Source organism: Podarcis gaigeae (genome assembly GCF_964106915.1).
Source record: "Podarcis gaigeae genome assembly, chromosome: 10".
NCBI classification, from domain to species: Eukaryota; Metazoa; Chordata; class Lepidosauria; order Squamata; family Lacertidae; genus Podarcis; species Podarcis gaigeae.
In genome coordinates, this window is record NC_139686.1 from 46,192,806 (window position 1) to 46,220,251 (window position 27,446).

The window sequence follows — 27,446 nt, forward strand, 5'->3', positions numbered from 1 at the left end:
GCCCGACAAAATGTGTTGGTGTGATGAGTGTGAGCTGTGTAGCAAGTCCACCAGTTCAAATATTATCTCACCTATGAAGGTCTAGATCAGTGTTTCCCAGAGTGGGCGATACTGCCCCCTGGAGGGTGCTGGATCGATCTGGTAGTAGCCTCAGGTGCAATTGGGGTGGAGCGTTGAATAATAATAAAGGGACAGTGGAAGCATAAAGAAAGAAGCTAATAAAATTTTGAAAAACCATTTGTATAGGTTTCATCTGTTGTGTTATGACACTGGCCACTAGGTCAGGCACTGTTGCGGGATGGCGGTATTGCCTCCCCCTGGATCTGGCGGTCATGTTGGAGGTGGGGGGCTTTCCTGGGTTTGGGTGAACACTTTTCAGCTGCACCCAGTCCCAGGAAGTGGATCACAGCTTGCCTACCTATTTGGCCAATGGCAGGCGGGCTGTGGCACTGCCCCTACCCCTGGGGCAGATTGGACTGAGTCGCAGGGGGGCCCTGAGTAATTTTTTTTTCTGAAAAGGGGGCGGTAGGCCAAATAAGTCTGGGAACCTGTGGTCTAAATGATCTTTGTCAAGACGCTATATTTTATGCCTCAAACCCCCATGAACGAAAAATCTACACAGTTGTTTCACGGATTGCCAAAATAATACACCTGGTGTGCTTTTAACGTTCTCAAATGCAATATAAACGCCACGTATTTAGTTAATGCTGAGTGCTCAGTTCAATTTACCTTCCGGAATATATTTCGGGTTGACGATCTGTGGGTGAGTTCATATCCTTAGAGGAGGACTTTTCCTCTGTTACTGGTCCACTGCTGGCTTCACTATCTGCTTTCTGGCTCAGTGTGTCTGAAAATGTATCATCCCTGAGCAGAAAAAACAGGTGACAATTCTTGAGAAACCAATATTATTGGGTGGAAAGAGTAAGAGTGGTTCATGATCTCCCCCCTCTCCATTTTCAGTCATCTCATTCTCGTTAACAACCACTATAACCATTATATTCAAAGGCATTGGGTAGATATATAATCAAACGTCGGCCAATAGCAGGAATGCAATTGAAAAATTAGGAAGCTCTGCGGGGCCAGAATATCCCCCGCTGAGCTTCTCTTTATAATTTGTCTTCTAGCTTCAGCTTTGTACATGCTCCTAAGTGACATTTTGCCTTCCAAATGGCAACTGAGACAGTATCATAATAAGGAAGCAAGCAATGTATCTTCCAATTAGCCTAACAACAGTGTTGATACTTTTAGGAGATGGAAAGCATGCTTTTTCAAAGAGGGAGCTGTATTTTTATTCAAACAGAATTCTGAAAAAGGCAGAGAAAGAGGAAAAGTGCAATCATATACAAAAAACCTGTGGGCTACAAATGACATAGAATTTGATCTTGAAAAGTGAGGATGGTTTCAGTTTAAGACTAAGAATTCTCACCATAGTGGATTTGGCAGCCCTCTTCCATTATTACAGCTGCTGTAAGCAGTGTTTCTGCTTATTTAAGTTATTTCTATACTGCTCTTCATATAAATATACTTCACGATATTTAGTGCTTTTTGTGTGTGATGATATTCACCAGTAAGAGGAACAGTCATTCCTCTTTTTTTGCTGCCTATGGTGGCCATTTTATGCAGCCAGCTACAGCACTTTGATTAATTTATGAGTACCAGCAACAACAAAAAAGCACTGTCCAGGACGGTTCACAATAAGAAATTACAGTAAAATATATCACTATATGCTACCAGAGGGGAGAGGGAGAGAATGAAGACATAAAGGAGGAAATGATGCTCAAACACTGATTGGCTCTTTGCAGCAGGAAATTGCCCTAGGGTCCCAGCTTCCACATGCACTCCTGCCCCCTATCTGGAACCCCACTCCAGGGGCTCTGTCCCACAGCTTTGGTTTATAGGGCCTGCATAATGTCTACCAATCAACCATCGGTACTTGACTAGACTGGTCTGATCTGGCATATGACAACTTCTAGGATACTTTGCACCACTTAGCTGTTCCTTACATATCTTGAACCACTATGTATTGGTGAGGTACAAGGCCATCAATTCCATTGTGTCTTCCTTCCCACCAGTCATCAGAAGCTCGATGATATAAGAGCAGGGAGGCCCCTTTTTTAAAAGACAGCTCTCGTGCAGATCTTCCAACGTAGTCAAACTTGGCAATAGCTTCTATTGGTTCACATTCTGCGGAGGAAAGATGAAGAATGATGTATTAGACCGGGGTGGGGACAGTACTCGGGAGGAAGAATTGCTCATAAGGAACACATAATGGATGCAAGCAAAGGTGAAGAAAGACTTTTATCCAGAAATGACATACTGTTGATCAAGAAAATAATTTGTGGAGCTCTTTTTCTTGCCCTTACAATATTTCAAGTGACAGGGACAAAGAGAAGACTTGCGATCTGTAAGAAACTTAAGATTTTTGGAATGGTCAGTCGCAGAAGGAACAAGTGCAATTTTCTATCAGTTGTTTACAATGACGCCAACAATCCTGCATGAGACTTTTATGGGCTGCCTTCAGAGTTTTGATTCCCTGGAAGAAGCCGTTTTAGAAAACAACTTCAGATCCAGATAATACTGTCATCAAGTTGTGGGATAATGATTCTATGATGAATCAGCCTCATGTAGCCAATACCCTTAACTCTAATTAAAGCATGAAGGGGTTAAGACCATAGAGTAAGCTATGTTTACGAAAAATACAAACACAAGTTACAAAACTCTTTTACAGAGATTTGATAAAATAGGTCTTGTGAGCTTCAGTCAGTGTGAATACAGTTATACCAAGGAACAAAATAGTTCCACCTTTGCAGCTCCTTTGAAATTACAATGACAGAACTACTTCCTTGACCCGCTTTTTATTTCCTTCACCTATCTATAAATACAGAGGAGATAGCATGGTATTCCAACAAAAACATTGCATTTCTTTTGTGTGAATTCTACATCAGCCATGATCCATCTGTTTTGGGCTTCCTCAGGAAATTCTCTCAGATTTCCTCTGGAAACGGATACTGTAAACTATTCTATTCGATGTGAATTAGAGCAAAATAAATTCTACAATGCCTCAGATATTGCTGATGAAATATATATTTATATCTAGTTTGGAGGCTGCCAGTATGGAGACTGATGTGCTTGCAGAGGACCTCCCTGGTACCCACTGGGTCCCCTCTCCCAACCCTTCCCCCTGCTGAAATGAGGCTTGAAAAAAGCACTCTTTTGCAGCCGATAGAATAAAGCTAAATCTTGTGATGTGTGAGTGGTGCCCACAACAGATTCTGGGGGGGGGGGGTTTGAGGGGTCCAGCTAACCCCCCTCCCAGCTGCTATTAAGCCAAAGCAAAATGCACAAATGGCACCTTCCTTCCCAGAACTAATACTAGCTGCGAAGGGGGATTTTCAACAGCAACCCACCCCCCAAGAATCTGAAGACAGGCTTTCAATTGATGGCTCAAAAAGAGGTGAGTCCCTGACCAGAAAGACAGCTTTGGGTAAACCCCACAGTAAATCCAGTAAGGAAACTGAGGTGAAAATAACCCTGACCAGAGGGAAGACTTCAAGTCAAGTTCTCTGTATGGCCTGTGAGTTAACTAAGATTAATGGTCTTTCTACTGCTGGGATGTGGGTGGTGCTGTGGTCTAAACCACTGGGCTTGCCGTTCAGAAGGTCGGCGGTTTGAATTCCCATGACGACGGGGTGAGCTCCCATTGCTCGGTCCCAGCTCCTGCCAACCTAGCAGTTCAAAAGCATGCCAGTGCAAGTAGATAAATAGGTACCACTGTGATGGGAAGGTAAACAGTGTGTTCCGTGCACTGCTCTGGTTTGCCAGAAGCGGCTTAGTCATGCTGGCCACATGACCCGGAAAAACTGTCTGTGGACAAACGTCGGCTCCCTCGGCCAGTAAAGTGAGATGTGTGCCGCAACCCCAGAGTTGTCTGTGGCTGGACTTAACTGTCAGGGGTCCTTTACCTTCAGGGGTCCTTTACCTTTACCTTTTTTAAATGGTTTTTCTGTAAATAGTGGAGGGGCAGGAAGATGAGTGCAAAGGTCTGGGTCCATGGCACGATGGAGCAAGCCAAGGCCTGAGTGCTCATGCACACCTGGAGCCAGGTGTGCTAATACTGGAGGAAACAGGCCTCTAGAGACCTTGCTGACTTCCTCCCAGTGTGGTGTAGTGGTTAAGAGCGGTAGTCTCGTAATCCTGGGTAACCGGGTTCGCGTCTCTGCTCCTCCACCTGCAGCTGCTGGGTGACCTTGGGCCAGTCACACTTCCTTGAAGTCTCTCAGCCCCACTCACCTCACAGAGTGTTTGTTGTGGGGGAGGAAGGGAAAGGAGAATGTTAGCCGCTTTGAGACTCCTTAAAGGGAGTGAAAGGCGGGATATCAAATCCAAACTCTTCTTCTTCTTCTTCTTCCTCCCCCCCCGCTCCGCATTTACTTAAAAGCAGCAACGCAAACCACAGCACTGTGCACAAAAGAGTTTAAAATGGCACTTAGAACGTGACACTGAGCCAGAAATTTGTGCTGAAATGCAGAATTCTTTCACTTGACCTTCCTTCTAACTGTGTTACGCAGGAAAGAAGCAAGGAAACAGCTGGCCAATGACAGGCAGATCAGTGTTAACAACAAAAACAAGAAATACACAAAAAAAGAAAGGAGACACTGTGCCAGAGATTCTTCATTTAAAAGGAGAGGTGATGAGGAAAACAGCATTTCCTTCATCAATTACATATAGGGAGGGGGGAAAGGCAAACAATACACGGGGCCTACCATCTTCACTGGTGTGCGGTCCTGTACTAGCATCTAGGTCCACTTCTTCTAAGGTACCATGTTCACTATAAGGACTATCACTGTGGAGACAGTACCATATGGATTAATACCTTATGAATGGACACATTAATCATTAAAAAATCAATTAAGCTGCCGTATTATTAGCATCCTGCTCCTGCAAACACTACTTAACATATTCAGTTAAGACAAAGCACTCCTAGAATCTTAAAACACTTTTATTACCTCTTTTCTTTTTTAATCTAGATGTCAGATAATCTCCTTAGTATTATTTTTTTCTCTCTCTCTCTCTCAACATCTTCTTCTTTTTAAATTGGATAGTTTTATGTAACCTGGACAGTGTTTTACCCATATGAAGGGGGGGGGTCAAAAGGTTGCCTTAATGGAATGCTGCCTAAAGAGACAAACTAGAAGTCCTTCTAGTTACAGGCAAACCTGTGTAATATTAGTCTGGGTTTAAAATCCAAAAGCAGTCTCCCAAGAAGGCAACTGGGAGCAGAAAAGAGGTTGTAGGGAAAGGAGGAAGCAAAGTGATTTTAATCCGTTCCCTGATGGTCATTTCCCTACTCCAAAACAGCTGTTTCTGAACTCTCCTTCCTCAATATACTATAGATTTATTTTTTATTTTTTAAGAAAAGACTGTCAAGATAATGTTACAAGCATCTGTGTGTAACATCTAGTTTGACCCTGAATACTGGCGCCTGGTGTCCTGATCTCAACACTCTTCAGTGACAGAAAATCACAATGGAAAAAGAATCAATTTTGCTCTGTGGCATCAATTTCATGTTCAAACCCACAAGGGATGAACTGATGACACTTTAAAAACGTGCAAGGCCAACTGCACCAGAAAAAGCTCCAATATGGAAATAGTATGGGTCACAAAGTATTACTCTTATTTGATGTATTTTTAGCTATTCTCATTTTAAAGCCCACCACCTTGTTTTAAGTGACAGGTCTTTAAGCGACAGGGATAGGGTTAGCTGTCTGAATTTTTCAGGAAAAGAATGAATTGATGATGTTTTGCCGTTTCAGAGATTGCGTCTTGAAAACGAAGTACACTAAAAACTTACTAATTGTTGTAAGATAGATGGGAGAAATTTTATTTTAACTATCACTAGATAGGCCAACTGGGAGTAGCTGATGTTCAATAAAACCAGCCAAAAGATCTTACTTATTTTTAATGCAAATAACAATCATGCTAAATCTGTTCAGTCCTAAAGGACACCACAAATTGGTCCTCAATGCAGCTTGCAATAAAATAATTAAAGACAGAATAAGAGCAGCATAAGCACTATTTTTTTTAAAAAAATAATGAAATGGTGCTAAAACTAAGGAAGAGATAGCAAGGGAGTTTGCTTCAAAATGACTTCCTGGAAAGCACAAAACTTGACCAAACTGGCATGCTTTTAGTAAAGGCACAAACATCTGCTTTTATGTAACATGGCCATTTATGCTGAACCATTTCCCTGTCAAGTAGACCTTAATCAACTGGCTTTTAAAGCCACTATAATGATATTAGGCATAATTCCACGTAGCTGACAGACTGGAAAACACGTGGGCCACAAGCAGACTTGCTCAACCTGACAAGTTTTATTTTAGAGAAAAAAAACAGCTGTGGGTCGTCAAGTCAGAATATGTTTTAGGTCTGGACCCCAATGCCAGTTTTCTGCTGAAAAATATGGTTTATTTTTATTTAAACCTTTTAAAAAAATTAATTTATTTATTTCATAAAATTCATATACTGCCTGGTTGTCAAAAGCCTCCACACAGTTCACAAAAACCGCTTACTTTTAAGACAGCTTACTATCAATAGATCTTGAAGTAGTTCCCACATAAAAAAGTAAATAATATACAGGCATGCAAATACTTGATAACTGTGTTGTATATTTATGTACTTGGATTTCCTTTTGACTTAAGTATACCATAAATATACAACGCAGCACAATATCCATTTGAGCAACAAAAATCCTATCCAGATAAAATTCTTAAAAAGTAAAAGAAAAGCACATTATCACTTGTTTCCTCCTGACTGCTTGTTGCCCCTGGAAGTACTGTTTACTGCAAAAAAGGAGGAATCTGGAGCCAGACAGGGGGCAAATTTCAGTAAAAGACTGGTATGGGCCCTGAGCTGGTTAAACAAGTGACTGGCATCACATATCGTTTGGCCCAGAGTTACAGGTATCTATAGCTTTTTCAAAAAATGAAACTTTTCACAAACTAAAAGTCGTTCATACCAAACTGAAGCAATCCGACCTGGGCAGAAGAATGAAGAGCTTACCAGTATTCGTCACCAGCCATACATTTCTCATAAACGGGACCATCCAGCTCCTTAGAATCTGGAAAAATTGTTTCGTGGTGAATGATGATAGTTTTGATTATTTCGTTCACGTGAGCCTGACACGACACTTGCTCTTGAATGTCTGGAACAGGCATCAACGTTGGGCCAAAACAAATGGCCAGGTTATATGGATCCATCATATTTTCATCGCTGTACTGTGAAAGGCTGTTTTAAAAAAGGGGAAAGAAGAAGAAGAGGGTTCTGGGATCATTATGAGACCTTCTGAAACAAAAATGCAAGCTTAAGCTGCATACACAATATTATTCAACCCACCCGCCACAAGCGGGTTGCTTCATAGCTGTCAACTTACAAGTTTGAAAATAAGGGACCAGTAGCCTCGAAAATAAGGGATCAGCAGCCAAAATAAGGGATTTTCCAAGCACAGGTATGTTCAATTTCTGAGCCCCTCCAAGCCAAAGGCAGAAAGCCCAGCCAGCAGCCAAATGAAGTCTCAAGCAGTGGTTCCCACAGCGCAGCAACCCGGCAAAGGGGATGCAGCAAGGAAAACTACCATCAACTCTCCGCTGGGAAGCGCTGAGCAAAGGCGAGTGCCCAGGCAACGTGGCCGATTTGATCAGCACAAGGCATGCAAGCTCCACCCTCCAGTCGTTCTTAGACACCTTATTGGGTGAGCAACGGAGCCAAGCAACACAGTTGGAGCCTCCCTCCCTGGCCGACAGGGAGGGAGAGGAGCTGCTTCCTTTGAAACCCGGGAAATTTAAGGTACATAATCAATAAGGGACAGCAGAGGGACACAGCACTGGGATAAGGGACTTTCCCACCAAATAAGGGACGGTTGACAGCTATGGGTTGCTTAATCTTGCACTGGAACGCCGTAAAAGCAATTTAATTAAAATATCTTTTTGTGACAGGCTGACATGAAGATATATGGGTTACTTGAATGACTGAGAATAATTGGTGAGAAGATGCATGGGTAACTCTACACTGGGGCAGCAGATCTAAAGCAGAGATCATCAGATGGGATGCCCAATGCTGAGAGGTGATAGGAGCTGCAACTCAACAGTATCTGAACAGTTACAGCTCGAAGATAAAACTTGCAGAAATGTAACAGGCGCAACAGGTTTTCTAACCCTGAAAACCTTGCACCTGGTGCTGTCAAGGACACAGGAGTTGAACCAAAACTGCATTGAAACCAAACTACATTTTGTTCATGTAAATATAGCCTGACACTCTCAAGGGCTATTTCAAACTTTCAGTTTTCAATCTCCTTTCTATAGGGATGGAAATGAGAATTCATATATTGCTATATCATCCTAAAACAGCTGTTGAGGATAACTTGAGCGTTTATTACAACTGAAGCTTCAAATAATTATTCTTCTTCTCCTCAATTATGCAAATATTTTGGGCAGTTCATTTTACATTTGCACAACTGCTGCATTCAAGTCATTCCTATTAGAGATCTCTCAGTTCAGGGTAAAAATTATTCCAGTTTGTTTGGAATTCATGGCTTTGCTGCCAACTGAAATATTCTCCTCTGTTAAAATGAAGGAGAATTAAAGATCAATAGAGTGCTTGTGATCGGAAGTTAATGTACTTACTGATTGAGGAAAGCAAAAAGATATCTTAGCACTATAAGGACTGATCTGGGCAAAGTCAGGAGGAGTTTTCGTATGTGAAGAGCTCTCTCATAGAGATTTTCTATTCCTGCAACATACAAATAGACAACATACAAGTAAAATCATTGGCTATGTGACGGTACACACACTATGAAGAATATACAGCACTATGAAGAAGAAGAAGAAGAAGAAGAAGAAGAAGAAGAAGAAGAAGAAGAAGAGGAGGAGGAGGAGGAGGAGTTTGGATTTGATATCCCGCTTTATCACTACCCTAAGGAGTCTCAAAGCGGCTAACATTCTCCTTTCCCTTCCTCCCCCACAACAAACACTCTGTGAGGTGAGAGACTTCAGAGAAGTGTGGCTAGCCCAAGGTCACCCAGCAGCTGCATGTGGAGGAGCAGAGACGCGAACCCGGTTCCCCAGATTACGAGTCCACCGCTCTTAACCACTACACCACACTGGCTCATTTCTAGGGCATCATTTCTAACTTTTCCTACTACAGTGGTACCTCTGGTTACGTACTTAATTCGTTATAGAGGTCCGTTCTTAACCTGAAACTGTTCTTAACCTGAAGACCACTTTAGCTAATGGGCCTCCTGCTGCCGCCAGAGCACGATTTCTGTTCTCATCCTGAAGCAAAGTTCTTAACCCGAGGTACTATTTTCTGGGTTAGCGGAGTCTGTAACCTGAAGCATATGTAACCTGAAGCGTATGTAACCTGAGGTACCACTGTAATATTGCTGATCTCATCAAGCTCCAGCTGATAGCAAATGGCCAATTAAACTCTTTAGCGTATTTTGCCCATAGCTGGAATAAGTCTAAACTGGGGGAATAAACTCTGCTTCCCTTCTGACCAGAACATCTTGTCACTCAAAGGAACCATCATTCCCTTTTTCTGCAGGTACATAGGATTCTCAAACACCTTGGCTATGGTCACTTACAAGCCTGTTAAGATGATTTATTCACCTTATATCTGGTCCAGTTCCTACCCTCACATGCCCTCCATTGGCTTGTGGGGGAGTCAGGATGCATGCAGGGAGAGACGAGGGGAAATTTTTCCATTGGGCAAGCGGAAAAAGTTGCACGGACAAAACGTTTGTAGCAGGGCAGCACTGAATTTCACTTTATCTCCTGTGTTCCGGAAAGGCAGTGTGCCTGCTACAATAAGGTCAACGGTACATTGAGAGCAGATCCAGAAATATGTGTGAACACACATATATTAACTGCAGAGGATAGCAAACTGTCTTACGGAAATTGGTTGGCGGGACTTCTGAGGTGCCAGTGCATTTATTAGTAAGTAACTTTACAAGCTGTTAAAACAAGTTTAACTTACTGACACAAGAAATAAGATCATTAAATCTTTCCTTAGGAAAGACAGGGTTCTCCAGCCCTCGGAAATAGAGCTTCAGTACTCCAGCAACTGAGTTGATGTCATGATTACTTTGGTCATCTGCCAAAGGATTTTCACCTGCAAAAATAAATCAAGTTAAATACTTAATATAGGCATTCTAGCTGAACAGCATTTTACTACCTAGTAGGATCCTGAGCTGTATTAAATAAATAATGACTGGTTTAGTTAAGTCCAATCTTCGATTAAAGTGAATGTAAGAGAGTAAAATAAACATTCCTCTTAATTCCATAGGCTAGGCTTGAGTCATTAGCTGAGAATAAAAGTTTATTGGGTCAGAGATGCAATACTCAATCTATATGGTCTATTTATGGACTAATGCACCTACTCAAAACTAGTCTCACTGAAATAAAGATCTAATACACTTGAGAAAAATGGTCTGAGGATTGCAGCATGCGTCAAGTAAGTCTTTGCAACCATTTGTTCAGTCAAGTCACATACCAAGCAAATATAGATGTCTTCAAGGTGCACATCTTTCTTAGCGCCGAAGAAAGTAATTAAAGAGATTTCAAGAACATGCGGACTGCTGTGTATTGTGATGAGAAAAATGGATTCTAAATGCCATCCCCCAGTGGAAAAAATCGAGATTTCAGACTGTAAAATGTGTTTAAAAGGGGGATGCTAGTAGTTGAAAGGTTGTTGGCTGGGTAACTGTTTTCAGTTTAATTAGCTTTAAAAACTAAAGCAAGATGCTTAGCACTTCACTGCAGCTGATATTTGAGAAAGTTAACAATTTATATTGATTTAATACCTAGACATTTTTTTAAAAGCGACAAACGCTGTAATATTTCCTCATAGGTAGGTGCCTTATGTGTATTCTTTGAGGCACCTGCTAAAAACTGTTCTGTTTCAGCAAGCCTGCCCCAGATATGTAAATAAAGTTGACAAATATTTTAACCTGTAATTTCAATCTATTATGTATATTTTTAAACCGCTGTTTTTCCGTATTTTAATTTTGTTTTTTATTGACAATTTAGAGCCAACGTATATTTTGTATTATCTGCAAACCACATGGTGGTTTTATTTCTTGGTTAAGCGGCATATGCATTTCACTAGAGTAAACATCTAAAGTTTTGTTCGATTAAATAAATAAAAACACGTAAGCTCCTTCACTCCCTTGATCTTTTTTGTTGCTCCTTTTCTGTATCTTTTCGAGCTCTACAATATATACTTTTGAGGCGAGGCAACAGGAATTGAGCATAGTTTCTCCAAGAGTGTTTGCAATGCTACGACACGAGCAGTTTTGTTTCTGATCTCTTTCCTAAGGTAAAGGGACCCCTGACCATTAGGTCCAGTCGTGGACGGCTCTGGGGTTGCGGCGCTCATCTCGCTTTATTGGCCGAGGGAGCCGGCGTACAGCTTCCAGGTCATGTGGCCAGCATGACTAAGCCGTTTCTGGCAAACCAGAGGAGTGCACGGAAACGCCCTTTACCTTCCCGCCAGAGCGGTACCTATTTATCTACTTGCACTTTGACGTGCTTTCAAACTGCTAGGTGGGTAGGAGCAGGGACAGAGCAATGGGAGCTCACCCTGTCGCGGAGATTCGAACCACCGACCTTCTGATCAGCAAGTGCTAGGCTCTGTGGTTTAACCCACAGCGCCACCTGCGTCCCTGATCTCTTTCCTAATGATCCTTTTAACACAGAATGTTTCAGTGGGAACTGTTCGAATAAGAAACGAAGGCGGTCACTTGCTTTGGCTGGGGGGGAAAAGTAGCTGCCTTAAGTGAGCAGATGAGTGCATGACCTGAAGCTTCAGCAGTGAAAAAGAGTCATACGTGCATGAAAGGAGAGAGTAGCTAGAAGTGAAAAGAATAAAGTGGCATTAATATTAATGTGCAAAAGAAGAACTGCGTAGGAAAGAAGTGGCATGGAAGCTACAACACAAGTAAGGTTTTGTGGGTGACAATTTTACAGAGATTTACCCATGCCGCTTAACATGTAAGGTACTGGAAGCGATTATTACTAAAGTCTTTGGCTGCTCACATGACATAGTAATAATTTAAAATGTACAGTTTGTACAAGGACTTCCACTTGCACGATGGAAGCCCCCCCCCCCTTCTTGCTGCCTATTTCCTGAATCTATTTGGGGACTCTGAAGAAAGATTTGGGGAATGGAGAGAGGAAGGAGAGGCAGTTTAAGTTCCACTGAAAAAGCGGGAAGTCCTTGTGCAAGTGGGACAACTTAATTTCATATAACCCTTAATAATAAGGAGGGCTTAGCCAAATTCATTAATTTTAAAAAAATGGTTGCGCAAAAACAATCCACAAATAAGTGCTTCAGCATGATTTAATTCTTGTGTACTCCTGATTTGGAGACCTGAACTGATTCTCCCCACACCCCTTCATTTTATTTAAAGGACTGACTTTTCTCCATGGATCTACTTGAATGAAAAAACAATCTGTAAGTGTCTGGCTGTAAATTAAAATGTGTGCAGCCATTTTCCCTAAGAGGGCACAAGTTATTATACTTTTAAGTAACTTTCACAGTTCTGTCAGTATCTAAGATAATTGCTGGAGCCCAAAGGTTCAAATCCTGACGGGGTCACACACTTAAATTTCCATGTTGACTTTCACAATCGATATTATCATTTCAGTATGCATACGTATGGGAGATAAAACGCCTGAAGCCCCTCTCGCTATTGTTGAAAGCTCCTTGTTCCTGAAAAGCTGGAGAAGTTCTGGCTAAGTCCTAGGAAGAGTGTACGATATGCTGAATTTATGAATGGGGTCATTTTTTTATTCTAGTAAAAGTCATGTCTTGGAAAGCCCCTTTGTGGGACTTAACCCTAGTCCTAAGCAGAGTGTGAAAGACATTAAGAGAAAGTCCATAGCTTGCCCATGGCTGGCTTTGGATCTGCTGAACCAGTATGCTAAACTGCTGCCACCTGAATGTGTTGCACCCATGAATTGCTTACGCTCCTTCTGCAGTAATCTGCACGTTACCCTAAGGTATTACAGTATCCGTATTGCTGAAACAGCCCCACACAAGGACAGAGATGCAGAATCTGTCAAACGGGCTGCCGCCCGACATATTTGCTTATCAGGACACACCACTGTGGGCAATAACGATTAAGTTTCAAGGAAGGGAAGCATTTCTGTGTGGTTAAAAGGTTTAGAACGCTGGCTCTCACGTTACCGAAATGGAACAAAATACAATTATGTATGCATGGCAGAAAATATAATTACCTCTCTCAAATGAATTTTTAATATCATTGACTTCCACCTGGGAGCCAGATACTCTGAAAATGCCCTGGTGCTGGAGACCTGAAAAACAAGAGCAAGAAAGAAATATGCGTCATTAAATTGGGTACCAAGTTATTTCAAATCAGGAGGAAATACTGACTTGTTACTGATTTATTAGACATATAACCTGTTTTGTTTCTTTCTTTTTTTAAAGCAGTTTACACCATTTTGAAACACAATTCTGACTTCTAATGCCACAATTCTCACCATGTCTACTGAGAAGTAAGTCCTATTGAATTCAGAAAGTGGAGTTAGGACTGCAGCTGTATCTTCCTCCTCTCTCCTGACCTCCTCTCTTAGCTTGCTCCTGACCCTTTTTCCCTGCCCATTCTTCGCTTCTGCCATTATATTGTGTACATTCCATTCATAATTCCATTATTTTTGCTGCCTTTCCACAGCCTCACTGTCCCTGTTGTTTTATGAATGTGTTGTTCCACACTAGGCTTTATTCTAGAGCTCCTCACACTGCCATACTGTGAGCCTCCCTAATGCTGGATTAAAGCTTTACGACCTCCCTAGCTGTAATTAGAAAGTGACTTCAACATCAGAAAAAAGCATAATTATTAATAAGCACAATATTCTGAAGAAACCACAACTAGGATTAAGTAAAATTGAATTTTGGAACTCACCATACAAGTTAATAAACCGGATGCAGCTTTCTACAATGAGGGGAATTACTTGCCCAGAGTCCTATGAAGGAAGAAAAATCACCCAAAATATACCACAAATAATATAAGATAGATTATCTCTGCAAATAGGAATTATCACTATTAGGAATCAGCCTCAAACTTTAAACACAAACCTCACTAGAACCATACTTGTTCCAGTAATGCATTTGAGAATCAAAGGCTTTATCTTAAAAAAAATAAAATCTTTCCAAACTGAATTATCTTCCTCAGTTTGTCGGGAGCAGAAAGTAATGCACAGCCTTTATAAGTATGCATTCTGTATGTTTTTCTTGAAGGCAGCTGACCAAATGTGATAGCAAGTACTTTAAAAAAACTGGACTCTTTGCTAACTGACAAGGAAACCAAATTGAAAATAGAGAATCCTGACTTGGGAGCATGAAGAGTTGTCAGCATCTTTTTCAGAACTCCAGTTCAGATGTAACAACCTTGATCTAATAAATCTTACCAAGAATTAATGTGCTTCTGTGTTCCTCCTTTTTCTTTCTTCTTTTGCTTGTGTATTTCTAGGGTTTCTTAAACCACAGTTTAAGAACCACAGTTTCCTGTTACACCTGAGCTGGGAAACTGTGGCTTGACCCCTGTTTATTAATCAGAATATAAAACCAGGAGCAAGAAAGATGTATGGAATCTTCAAAGATGAAGAGTATGTAGGCACTAGTAAAGATAAAGGGACCCCTGACCATTAGGTCCAGTCGTGGCCGACTCTGGGGTTGCGGCGCTCATCTCGCTTTATCGCCAAGGGAGCCGGCGTACAGCTTCCGGGTCATGTGGCCAGCATGACTAAGCCGCTTCTGGCGAACCAGAGCAGCGCATAGAAACGCCGTTTACCTTCCGCCGGAGCAGTACCTATTTATCTACTTGCACTTTGATGTTCTTTTGAACTGCTAGGCTGGCAGGAACAGGGACCGAGCAAAGGGAGCTCACCCCGTTGCGGGGATTCGAACCACCGACCTTCTGATCGGCAAGTCCTAGGCTCTGTGGTTTAACCCACAGCGCCACCACTCAGCCTAATACAGTCGTACCTTGGAAGTCGAATGGAATCCGTTCCGGAAGTCTATTCGACTTCCAAAACGTTCGGAAACCAAAGCGTGGCTTCTGATTGGCTGCAGGAAGCTCCTGCCACCAACCAGAAGCTGCTGAAGCCCCATCGGACGTTCGGGTTCCAAAGAACGTTCACAAGTCAGAATACTCACTTCCAGGGTTGCGGTGTTCAGGAGCCAAAATGTCCGAATGCTAAGGCATTCTGGATCCAAGGTACGACTGTGAACCATAGTTTATTAGGTTATTACACTTGAACTCATCCTATGTATTAGATTACAAATGTAGTGACTTATGCCTTGTATTAGTTTTATGCCTTAGTATAATTTATGATGATGCTATACTGCTATGACATATGGCCCAAATAAATAATAACAGAAAAATTTACTCGTAATTAATTAAGCAACTGCTTTGGCCACTGGGCCCCTGTAGCCTAGGGCTGCCCTCGCTTCAACATCCTTGCAGTCCTAAGAGCATTTTCATTAAGCTATTCAAGGGAAATCAACAGCAAGGGTATAGTTTTACAAAATTAATAAATGCATATATATATAGAGAGAGAGAGAGGGAGGGAGGAAATTTATATAAACCACATTCACCTTTGCAAAGCTGAAATATGCAAGGAATGTAAAGCAACCCCAAGGGTATTGTTTGCAGTAAGAAATTTCAAAATTAAAATGAATGGATCGTTAAATGCATTTCCATGGCATTATGAAATGGTTTGCTAAAATTTCACATTTACCTAATTCAATGCAATCACAAAAGCTGTCATAGATTTTTTTCAGTCCCTTTACAGGAAATAACTACAAGAAGGAATCCATTACTCAAAGGTTACTATGGGATGACATGAACTGAAATAATGCATTTACCATTTTGTTAATGAGAAAAATGTTCTCACAGATGATCCCTGGGGTTTTCCCACCACCCCTGGAAAGCCCGGTGTGCTTTTTTAATGGGCAAATGCCAGGAAGTACTAAGCATCACCCCCTGCCCCAATCACTATGAGTTCACCCCAAATTTCAGCCTCCCACAGCCGATTTTGTTATCCAAGCAAAGAAGCAAACAAGATGCAGGAGGGTCTGCCTAGACATAATTTGGCCTCAATTTGTCAGAGTATTACTACAGCTGTTCTCCTGCCGCTGCTATGAAAACTACATAGTTAGTATTCTGAAGGCATATCTGTGTTCTGTCACTAGCTCTATGGGGGAAAGCAATTATCCTCTCTCTCTTTCTGATTAATAGTTTTCGCATCCATTGTCTCCTAATGTTTTTTACAATGTTTGGATTTTGACTTTAGTACAAGAAGGCCAGGATAATTTTACCTCCTGGGTATTAGAGACTAGTCATGTGCCTGCTATTATGCTTCCGTCTATGCTTTAGTTGAAATTCCTGCATTGCAGGGGGTCGGACTAGATGACCCTCAGGGTCTCTTCCAATTCTATGATTCTGATGGCTAGCATGTTGATAGGGTGCCTGTACCTTGTACGGACCCCAAAGGGAGCAGACAATGAATCTCTGTGTGAAAAGAAACGCTGCACATTAATCCTAGGGTCTTTGTAAACAGAGGCCAAATCACTCAGAGTAATTAATGAACACAGGCTCATTTACAGACACTTCCAGGTGCTACAACTAGCAGATGAATAGAACCAAACTGGAAATAAGAGAAGTGACACTAGGAAGGAGCAAACTACTTTGGAGATGCCATCACAAGTTTTTGCATGATGCCTTCTGATCCTGCCAGCTTGTTTGGACTAGCATTAGTTGGTTAAGAAATCAGTACAGCCCCCGTGTGAATGACAGGTGTATGTGGCATGCTGATGAGCCACAAAACTGATTGGAAGAACGGCTATGGTCACGTTCAGTACCTTAAAATCCTACTGAGAGCAATGGATCTTAAAAGTTCAACAGGGTATGCATTTATTTCAAAAGGATCCCATATTATTTGGAAAGATGACCTCCCATTTGTCCATCATGCTGCCATGACAAAGGGATAAAAAGAACACACGGGCCAGAAAGCACATAGTAAATGCATACCCTGGATCCAATCGCAGCTGTGAATGACTTATGGTTAAAAATATATAGCTTATTTTATAAATTGCGAGAAGATCCGTATACAAAGCATGGCCTTTGTTTGCTTCTTCTAAGTAACAGTGCTTTATGTGATCCTACAAGCTGTTTGTAAGTCTTTACTGGGTTTAAAAAGCAAGTTACGTGCTGTGCTGTGGGGACAGGTAGGCAGTTCTGGCATTTAGGAAATGGTAACAAAAGCCAGCCTGCATCTGTCAACTTCCTGCACACCTGCGAAAGAGGTACTATGGATCTGGGAGGTTTCACCTTTTATTGCATAAAGTGGATTCCATCAAGACATTAGGGATAGCTAATTTCTCTAATTTAGAGATCCACTAGAAAAACACCAGGAAAGTGTGACATGCCCCTCTCATTTTTTAATGCAGACAGTCCCCAATAATCAAGAGATGGTAATGTTCAATTTAATAGTACCTGATGCCTTGTGTGGGAGTTCCTTCGCCCTCGGCTATAAGCGTTATCAGAACGGGGGGGGGGGGGACACACAGGATGAAGATGTAAATACAGCAGTCAAAAAATAAACAGAACAGTAGCATAAGGAATTCCTGAAAACAATATAAGCATTGGGTTTTCAGAACCAGCATATTGTAACATAGTCTTTTAAGTCAATCTGAGCAACACATTAATCAGAAAATGTTGCATACCAACAAAAATTTTTTACCTTATTTTAATAGACTGAAAATGCTAATCATCCTCAGAATTCTGGTATTCCTTCATCACTGTGTATGTATTGTGGGTATATTTGTCCTGACTCCAAGAAGCATTATACTGAGCAGCTAGGAAATAAGACCCCCAGGACATCTGTCTCAGCATAGTATAACAGACCATGGCCATTATGGCAAGGTATTGAAATAAGTTGCTCAGCGAGCAAGGTGAATGATCCCAAATCACCATTAAACAAATTGTATTTCTGAGATTTAGAAGGAAGACTTTGTGGTCTGAGAGAAGGGAATATATTTATTAAGCAAAAGATAAATAGTAACAAAGCACAAAATCTGAGAGGATGTTAAGGAATTCAATAAGATTTGCATATTAATATTCATGGTGGGTGTAACAAGAATGCAACAAAGGTGCTAACATTAATAGTGCATATATATTTTTTGAAAACGTATGGAACAACATTGCACTCATCATCCGCAACATTTATTTCCCCTGCTTGTGAACGTTATTATCATTACAGCTTTTTGTAATACAAACCACGTATAAAAAAGTTTCACTGTCTTACCTTGTAGTCATATATTCTGCTCTATGACCTAAAAGATAAGGGGACAATAACCTGAAAACGAATGGAACTAAAAGTGGATTTTCTATGAAACTATACATATACCATCTAGTTCCTCTTCAATCTTCAATTATTTTTAACTGCGCAAGAGTTATACTTGCATGCCAAGGGAACTGTTTTCCCACTTCCAGCGTTAAAATGTTCGAAAAGCAAAGCTGGTATGTGAAGCTGCTGTACTAAAGCTTCTGTCTTATGGGAGTAAAGAGTTTGTTTGTTTGTTTGCTTGCTTGCTTGCAAGTAAAACGGAACAAAATTTCAAGCAATCTTGAAGGCTTGCATATTTTAATGAGCTAGTCAAAGTTTACATAAAGAGAAAGGGCTGGCAAGGCTGGAAGGCATATTGCCAAAGGCCGTAGAGTTTAAAAATGCATCGTCCTTAGAAGTAGATGTAGTTATGAGAGTAAATATTTAAATGTGTGCTGCATAAGAATGCTTAACTGCATATTATGTAATATAAACACCTGGTGCACATCTGCCCAACACGGTTACTATGCTCCTTCATGCATTTCAGGGGCCGCAGCACAGCAGTTCCGCAGCACTACCACTCATGAAACAAATGGAGGATGCACAGCAGAAGAAAATGTTGGCTTGCCCCTAGGACAGGAAGTTCAATCACACATGCATAAAACAGATCTGTAGTTCAATGCGTTCTCCTTTACCAAACAGATGCTAGTTCTATATTATTCTCAACAAGCACAATCAAGGCATGTGGGTGGCAGAACATTTAAAGTATCAATTTTCACTCTTGCATTTGCTGCAGTTTCTGCCAGAAAAAGTTTAGCACATGTGTTATGAAACGGTGATTTGAAAACAGAAATCTATCTGTGCTTTTGAGGGATGGGATGGTTCTAGTTGCACTAAAACTCCGCTCGACCCACTTTTGAAATAAAGGCTTCCATTAGCGTGCAAAGTTGCTAATTGGGCTCAGAAACAAGTATCCAGCCTGTTTCATAACATTTATGATTTCACATAAAGGGAAATTGTCACCACTTTCTCATAAGCGCGGTATTATCTGCAAGGTTGGCGGGAGAGGAAAATAAAGCACAGAACCAAGCAAAGGGGTTGGTCTTAAAAGCTGCTAATATATATTTGTGATTCTTACAGCTTGATCCTGAGCTCTGCTACGGAGAAAGCCAGAGGATATGACTATGCAGAGGGCAGAAAATATAGGCAGGCACGTATTACATTCTGTGGGTAGCAGATATTTATAAACTTGTTTTTGCAAGCCTGCAACAGCCTGATTATTAATCCCACTGAAAAGTATGAAAGAGAGATTTTCTGTGATTCATGATAATACAGGAAATCCCACTGTTACAAGAATTACTCTACAAGGAGTACATTTTAAAATGCAAGGCACATTTTCTCAATAATATAATGAACAAACTGATAATACCATGCTGGTGCATAGAAAGTTTATAATGCATTCTGTTCATAATGAGGCACTATTTCAGCCTACAGGGAAGTAGTTAATAAATTCGGCAGCAGAAGATGCAAGGTAATGCTATTAAGAGACAGAGATACCCAGACTCTTAGGAGTTATAATTTAGAATGTTTCACACACAAAATAGGTCACATATGACCTTGCACAGTGGGCTGTCTAATTCTGCCAAAGAAAGATTTCTCCATTTTCTGTTCTATTCACCCTGCCTGGGTTTTTTGTTTCTTTTTTTTTTTTTTGAAACAATGCCATGTACTCCCCCAACCCACCAAAAATACAAGCCAAATTGAGACAATCCAGTACATAAAATAAACTGGCTTTCAGGTCTCTGTGTGGGGTTTTATATTTTGCTTTGCTTTTGTTTATTGGAAAACGAACCAGAATATTTCCTAACAGAAGTATAGATTCTGTGATTAATCTACTATGGTTTCAGGACAAGCCAGGTTCTGAAACCATCTTTTGATTCTGGCATGTTTATACTAACTGTAGTTTAAACAAGACATAGTTTCCTGAGTTTAGATATCATGGGGACCTGTCGTTAGTTTAAAAAAAAGGAAGCGGATGCATTCAATCTCTTTTCCATATTTGCTAAAGAGGAAGAGGGGCAGGGAGTATGCGAGCCTCATGATCATTCACATAGCTTAAAATCGTGGCTTCTGGCTACATCTGAACCAGGGATTTAAATATATGCATTGTAAATATTTTAGCAGATTTATTCTGAGGTTTATTCCGATTCATTTACCTTCTCCAAGTGTTCGCTGCAGTAAATCATGCTTTGCTTGGAGCTTTGTGATGAGATTACTTCCCTCCAGATACTCTCTGAATTTCTGCAAAGACACAGATCAATGCATTTCGCATCTGAAGAGGTGCTATCTACATTTCAAGAACGTTGGGGGGTGGGGAGAGCGTATCCCATGGAAAGCAGGCAACACACCATGAAATAGAACTGTTCCGTCTCCTGCTGGTTCGCTCTTCTCTTCGCAATGCTAGGCTTGCTCAAGTAGGTCTCAGAAACTGTTGACTTCACAGACTCTGTTGAGCGACTGTGCTGGAAACATTCAGAAACGTCGTAGTCCTCAATGGTGACCATATCTTGTATTGTCTGTAAAGTAGCTTCAGTCGTCTTCTTAACCTGGAGTTAAAAAGTTGCACTTCATATTATCAAGCAGGAAAACAGACCAAGTATGTTCCAAGGGAGCTGCTGAGTGTACTTGTTACAGGTGCTACATAATACTTGTTTTGCATTAGTAAGAAATCCATATTTTACTATGGCAGTGCCAAAACATAGAATGCCTATTGACACCAGGCAGATGCCTTCACCAGGAGATTTAGATTGCCGACATGTGTTTTATTCTCCTTTTTAGCTTACCGTCGATTTTAATTATTTTTATTGAATGTTTTAAACAGCTGCTTTCAACTGTTTTTATTGATAATATTATTGTGTTGGGATTTTTTTCGTGAGGCTTTTCCCCTTTGCAATCAAGTAGTTAAATGCATTTTATGAGATAAGTGCAAAAACTAAACAAACTAGTTCCTGACAGCCCTTACAGTGGTACCTCGGGTTAAGTGCTTAATTCGTTCTGGAGGTCTGTACATAACCTGAAACTGTTCTTAACCTGAAGCACCACTTTAGCTAATGGGGCCTCCTGCTGCTGCCATGCCGCCGGAGCACGATTTCTGTTCTTATCCTGAAGCAAAGTTCTTAACCTGAAGCACTATTTCTGGGTAAGTGGAGGCTGTAACCTGAAGCGTATGTAGCCTGAAGCGTATGTAACCCGAGGTACCACTGTATATGCCTGTGCTCAGTAGGCCCTGTGCGATTTCCCCTTTGAGACTCTCCAAGCCACCCTGGCAGCACCTCCTCCGTGTATCTCCCTGGTGGTCTGGCCCTCCTTGCCCGTGAGCTTTCTGGGAAGGCTGTTGAAGGAAGAAGCAGAAGGAGAGGCCTACTATGGAGCTGCCAAGCGCTTCTCCTTTTCGCTCTGGATCCTATGAAAAGGAGGGAAGGGAAACAGCGCTGGTCCACCCCCCTTTTTAAAAAAACTGGCCCTGAAAGGAGAAGTGCAGGGCCAGGTTCTCTGAAGGGCCCAACTGGGCCTGCCAGGCAATCTGGCCTATCTCAGGGCTACAGCAGCCTCTCTTTGCGTGTTCTGGGTAGCAGGGCAAGCAGCAATCTGCTGAAACAAAAGCTGATTCAGAGCCACCTGATCCAGCGCATCCCCTTTCAGGGCTGTTTCCTTGAAAGAAAAAGGTCATGCCAGCCTGGGCAGTAGCCTTGCCTAAGTGAGTGTTACTTTATTCCCCCTGTGGTGAAGTGGACATGCCACCTTCATTTTCTTTCCTCCAATGGCATCTGGCCCCCAACAAAGCATGTTTTGAGCACGACACTAAAATCGCTTCAACCTTCCATGCCGGTGTTTTGTTTTGTCTCCTCCCGGGAAGGACAGTGGCTCAATGGACGAACATCCCCTTTGCACGCGGAAGGTCTCAGGTTCGATCCTGGCAGCTCCAGGTAAGGCTGGGGAGGTCCCTTGCCTTAAACCCTGGAGAGCCACTGCCAGTCAGAGCAGGGAGTACTGAGCTATATGGAACAACGGTCTGCTTCTCTATATATGTTCTCCTTTTTGGTGCCAAATAGAATATTTTCAAAAATCTTGGGGTCATGGCTAGTAGGCCCTGATATTTGTCAGACACTATGTGGAGTGCCAACACTACGCCTGACGAGCTGCAGTCCATCTTACCTCCTCATTTTCAATTTTCAATGTGGCCAGTCGTGACTGAAGCTGCTGATACCTAAGCATGAGTTCCCCTTGGACTGGCTGCTGGACACTGACCTGAGAAACCTGAATATGAAATATCAAACAAAGAGATTAGGTAAAAAATTTGGGGGGCGGGGGGGGGGGGGGGAGTTCACCAACACATGTATCTATGATTCTGCTTGTATTCAATGGATCACTTCAGCAATTGTCAGGACAAAGGATAAAATAAGTGATGCAAATTATGCTGCCTTACTTAAAGGCAATAAATATTCAAACCAAACTAATGGAACCTGCAACATAATGTTGCAGTGTGAAGTTCTCCCTGTTCAGGATTCCAGCCACTGCATTCCATTTCCCACCTGGTGTTTCTTTACTCCCTCAGCAGTCAGTCAGCACTGAGCATGCTCAGTCTTCACTGGGTTGTTCTGTCCAGTCAGTGGTTTTGTTCCATATATTATTATTATTTATTATTATTTATTGAATTTATATACTGCCCTATACCTGGAGGTCTCAGGGAGGTTCACAGAATAAAATCAAAATATAAAACCACAAAATACATAATCAAAAGAAAACCAACAACCCAATATCTCCCCCCCCCAAAAAACCCCCGCACGTTTTAAAAGGGCATAGGATGTCAATCAAATCAACCAAACACCTGGTTAAAAAGGAACGTTTTTGCCTGGCACCTAAAGGTGTATAATGAAGGTGCCATGTGAACTTGCCTTGGGAGAGTATTCTATAGACGGGGAGCCATTACAGAGAAGTTCTCGTGTTGCCACCCTCCAGACCTCTTGAGGAGGAGGCACATGAATAAGGGCCTCAGAAGATGATCTGAGTCTGGGTAGGTTCATATGGAAGGAGGCAGTCCTTGAGGTATTGCAGTCCTGAGCCACTTAAGGCTTTATAGGTCAAAACCAGCACTTTGAATTGGGCCCTGACATGAATTGGTAGCCAGTGTTGTCGGACCAGGATAGGTGTAATATGCTCAAACCATCTTGCTCTGGTGAGCAACCTGGCCCCTGAATTCTGCACTAGCTGAAGTTTCTGAACCATCTCCAGAGGCAGCCCTACATATAACACATTGCAGTAATCTAACCTTGAGGTTACCAGAGCATAGAAAACAGTAGTCAGGCTATCCCTGTCCAGATAGGGGTGTAGCTGGGCCACCAGCCAAAGCTGATGGAAGGCACTCTGGGCCACTGAGGCCACCTGAGCCTTCAGCGACAGCAAAGGATCCAGGAGTACCCCCAAGTTATGAACCTGCTCCTTCAGAGGAAGTGTAACCCATCAAGAGCAGGCAACCTCCCACCCATCTGGTCTAGGGAACCACCCACTAACTGTGCCCCAGTCTTATCTGGATTGAGTTTGTTTGTTGGCTCTCATCCAGTCCATTACTGAGGCAAGACACTGGTCCAGCACTTCCACTGCCTCACCTGCAGATGTACAGGAGAAATAGAGCTACGTATCATCAGCATACTGTAGACAACGTACTTCAAACCTCCAGATAACCCCACCCAGCGGTTTCATGTAGATGTAAAACAACATAGGGTATAGGATTGAGCCGTGTGGAACCCCACATTGAAGGTTCCATGGGGCTGAAAAGTATTCCCCAAGCAACACCCTCTGGGAACAACCATCCAAGTAGAATTGGAACCACTGCAAAGCGGTGCCAACCACCCCTAGTTCAGACAGTCGCTCCAGAAGGATACCATCGCTGATGGTATCAAAAGCCGCTGAAAGGTTGTGAAGAATTAACAGGGACATGTTTCTCTTGTCAGGGACAAAGGTCTCTTGACAAAAGGTCATCATACAGGACGACCAAAGGAGTTTCTGTGCCAAAACTGGGCCTAAACCCCAACTGAAATGGATCTAGAAAATCAGATTCTTCCAAAAGCACCTGGATCTGGTCTGCGACCGCTCACTCCAGAACCTTGCTCTGGAAAGGGAGATTAGCAACTGATCAGTAGGTAGTTAGGTTTTCCAAATCCAGGGAAGGTTTCTTAAGGAGTGGTTTTACCACTGCCTCCTTCAAGCAGGCAGGGACCACCCCCTCTCGTAAAGAGGCATTGATCATCTCCCAGGACCAGCCAGCTGTTCACTCCATGCTAGTTTTTATCAGCAAGGATCTAGAGCACAAGTGGTCGCACTGACGGATTTGAGCACTGTGTCCACATCCTCAAGCCTTACCAACTGAAACTCATCCAACACAACAGGACCAGACTGTGCTCTGGACACCCCATAAGATTCATCTGCTATTACAGCAGAGTCAAGTCAAGGTTTGGTGGATGCAAGCAATTTTATCCTCAAAATGCTTTGCAAACAAGTCACAGCGAGCTACTGTTGGTTCTACCACCTCCTTTGGGCCAGCCTGTAAAAGGCCCCGTACAACCAGGAAAAGCTCTGCCGGACATCATAATGAGGATGCAATGGAGGCAGCAAAGTATGCCCTCAGACTCTCAGCAGAGTGGCTCCCGCTGGGATGTATGGTTGTTACTGTGTGTTTATGTGTTAGTTTGTACATACATTTATGAGATAGCCATATAAGAAAAAGAAATAGCGGGAATGACAGCAATCATATGGATGTGTAAAATGGAACTGTTTTAGGCATGTGTATTTGAGGCACAGATGGGGAGTTAACAGTAATAATCACCATGGACACATAGACAACACCCAACAGAGCCACATATTTACACATCTATTACAGAAATCAGGATAAAGTTCTGGATATTGGTTTCATCTTTTTCCCAGCATCGCTTGACGTGGCATGGAAATTTGCAGGTATAGAGTCTGACTAAAGGCCATGGGAAGACACAAAAAATGAACATGTGTACTGTAGGAAGATGGTTCTAATACCGTCTCCAAGTTTCCAAAAAGTTGTATGTTAATAGCCAGTGTCTCACCATACTTTTGAAGATGCTCAGGGATGCTCTAGAGAAACACGAGCAGCATAAGAATGCTATAAAAACAACTTTCCTCTTGCTCTGTTTGTATGCCGAAAGCTACTTGGCCAAGCTGCAGAGAGTTTACCCATGTTGTGGCAGATTTCAATGCGCAGTAATGAAGGGTTCATTTGGCATGGGATTTGTTTAGAGCAGCTGGCAAATTAAGTTCTACACAAAACATTCTCTTGGTGTAGTTTGTTTGCTGATCTTCTTGCGTCTGTATGAATAATGTTGGCTCTCGTTTTACCCTAGCTAGACCCTTTATTTGAGTAGATAAAAGCTAGACATGAACAAAAAGGAAATCAAAGTTCACAACAGAGGGAAGTGCTCATCCAGGCACAAACAAAAAATTTGTTTGGATTTTTATCCTTTTCTGTCTATGAAAAGTCAACAGCTACTGACCTCGTCACCCATATGGGGCTGGAACTCAAATCTCATTGGAGGGCAAAAGGCTGTCGGATACATTTCCATGAATCTCTGCTTGTCACTTCGTGGTTCCAAATTGTCAACAGCATTTTCAATGATGTCCAGACCCTCGTGTCGAGAGGTTTCAAGGTTATACTCTGCAGAGAGATATGTTCTTAAGGCTCTGTTCAGGCTTGCATGATATCCAAGATCGCAACACTAACAGAATATGAAGGAGAAGAAGTTGTGTTTTTTAAAAAAGCAGAAAGCAAATTTCAGCAGTACTATCTAATGAACAAACAAGCACTTAATAAGAGAAACCATCCATAGTAAAAATATTTATCTTTCAATGGGCCTGACAAAATGTTATTTAATCTTTACCATAGTACAATTTATTATACCATTTTGAAGACAGAAAAGTTGGATCACATGGAACTGTGCACTACAATTGTTTGTTTATTTGATCATTACATTATTCCAAATTTATCTTATGCTTCTAAACAGTTTTTTTTAATTTAACAAAACACAATTCTTGTATAAGGAATGAGAATATTTAATGAAAATGGGCTATCCATTGTATAATGCATGCCTATTATCACAAGAAAAACTTTAAGAGATATGGTCAACCTAATCATAACATATAGCATATAGACCTGCAGTGCCTGTGCGTAAGGGAAATGTTTACAAAACACTGTGTGTTTCCCACACAAATGGTAATATTTAATAATAATAATAATAATAATAATAATAATAATAATAATAATAATAATAATAATTTATTTATATCCAGCCCATCTGGCCGACTCTCAACAGAATATTAAAAACACAATAAAAGATCAAACATTAAAAACTTCCCTAAACAGGGTTGCCTTCAGATGTCTTCTAAAAGTCAGATAGTTGTTTATTTCTTTGACATCTGATGGGAGGGCGTTTCACAGGGCATGCGCTACTGAGGTCGGCACCAACACTCTGACTTGTGCTTGGAAACATACTGGGAGCCAATGTAGGTCTCGATAATAATCTAATGGAACTTTAGTTAGTATTAGTTTGTCCGGATGTTAAGGGATGCCCTTCAGCAACAAACAACTGCTTCTCCAAAAAAATGGCTTGCTTCCCAACACAGCATGAAGAAAAGAAGCACCTGCATTTTCAGCAGTGTGCACCCACATGCTGTGTGTTCACATTTAAACTGTAATTTAGTGTAAAGGTAAAGGGACCCCTGACCATTAGGTCCAGTCGTGACAGACTCTGGGGTTGCGGCGCTCATCTCGCTTTATTGACCGAGGGAGCCGGTGTACAGCTTCCGGGTCATGTGGCCAGCATGACTCTGGTGAACCAGAGCAGCGCACGAAACGCCGTTTACCTTCCCGCCGGAGCGGTACCTATTTATCTACTTGCACTTTGACGTGCTTTCAAACTGCTAGGTTGGCAGGAGCTGGGACCGAGCAACGGGAGCGCACCC

General features: G+C 41.8%; 1 protein-coding gene and 1 long non-coding RNA gene across 6 annotated transcripts in view; one reads left to right on the top strand and one right to left on the bottom strand.

Annotated features, from left to right (window-relative positions):
• The window catches only part of LOC310825696, a 43,099-nt gene that overhangs the window by 13,028 nt on the left and 2,625 nt on the right, over positions 1 to 27,446 (top strand). For 2 of the 3 annotated variants that reach the window (XR_014555453.1, XR_014555454.1), the window contains exon 2: positions 19,545 to 19,610. This is a non-coding gene — a long non-coding RNA (uncharacterized lncRNA). Of the gene's footprint in view, positions 1 to 19,544; positions 19,611 to 22,634; positions 22,753 to 27,446 lie in introns of those variants that run through there. The other variant, XR_014555455.1, reaches the window with a different exon arrangement.
• The window catches only part of SRGAP1 (SLIT-ROBO Rho GTPase activating protein 1), a 110,975-nt gene that overhangs the window by 5,450 nt on the left and 78,079 nt on the right, over positions 1 to 27,446 (bottom strand). For all 3 annotated transcript variants that reach the window (XM_083699053.1, XM_083699055.1, XM_083699054.1), the window contains 14 exons: positions 25,982 to 26,203; positions 22,620 to 22,721; positions 20,813 to 21,010; positions 20,621 to 20,705; positions 18,384 to 18,411; positions 17,573 to 17,606; positions 13,979 to 14,039; positions 13,293 to 13,370; positions 10,030 to 10,164; positions 8,679 to 8,784; positions 7,060 to 7,284; positions 4,764 to 4,843; positions 2,004 to 2,184; positions 730 to 864 (listed from right to left, as the gene is read on the bottom strand). In XM_083699053.1, coding sequence (XP_083555179.1) covers positions 730 to 864; positions 2,004 to 2,184; positions 4,764 to 4,843; positions 7,060 to 7,284; positions 8,679 to 8,784; positions 10,030 to 10,164; positions 13,293 to 13,370; positions 13,979 to 14,039; positions 17,573 to 17,606; positions 18,384 to 18,411; positions 20,621 to 20,705; positions 20,813 to 21,010; positions 22,620 to 22,721; positions 25,982 to 26,203 — 1,670 coding nt within the window. The remainder of the gene's footprint in view (positions 1 to 729; positions 865 to 2,003; positions 2,185 to 4,763; positions 4,844 to 7,059; positions 7,285 to 8,678; positions 8,785 to 10,029; positions 10,165 to 13,292; positions 13,371 to 13,978; positions 14,040 to 17,572; positions 17,607 to 18,383; positions 18,412 to 20,620; positions 20,706 to 20,812; positions 21,011 to 22,619; positions 22,722 to 25,981; positions 26,204 to 27,446) is intronic.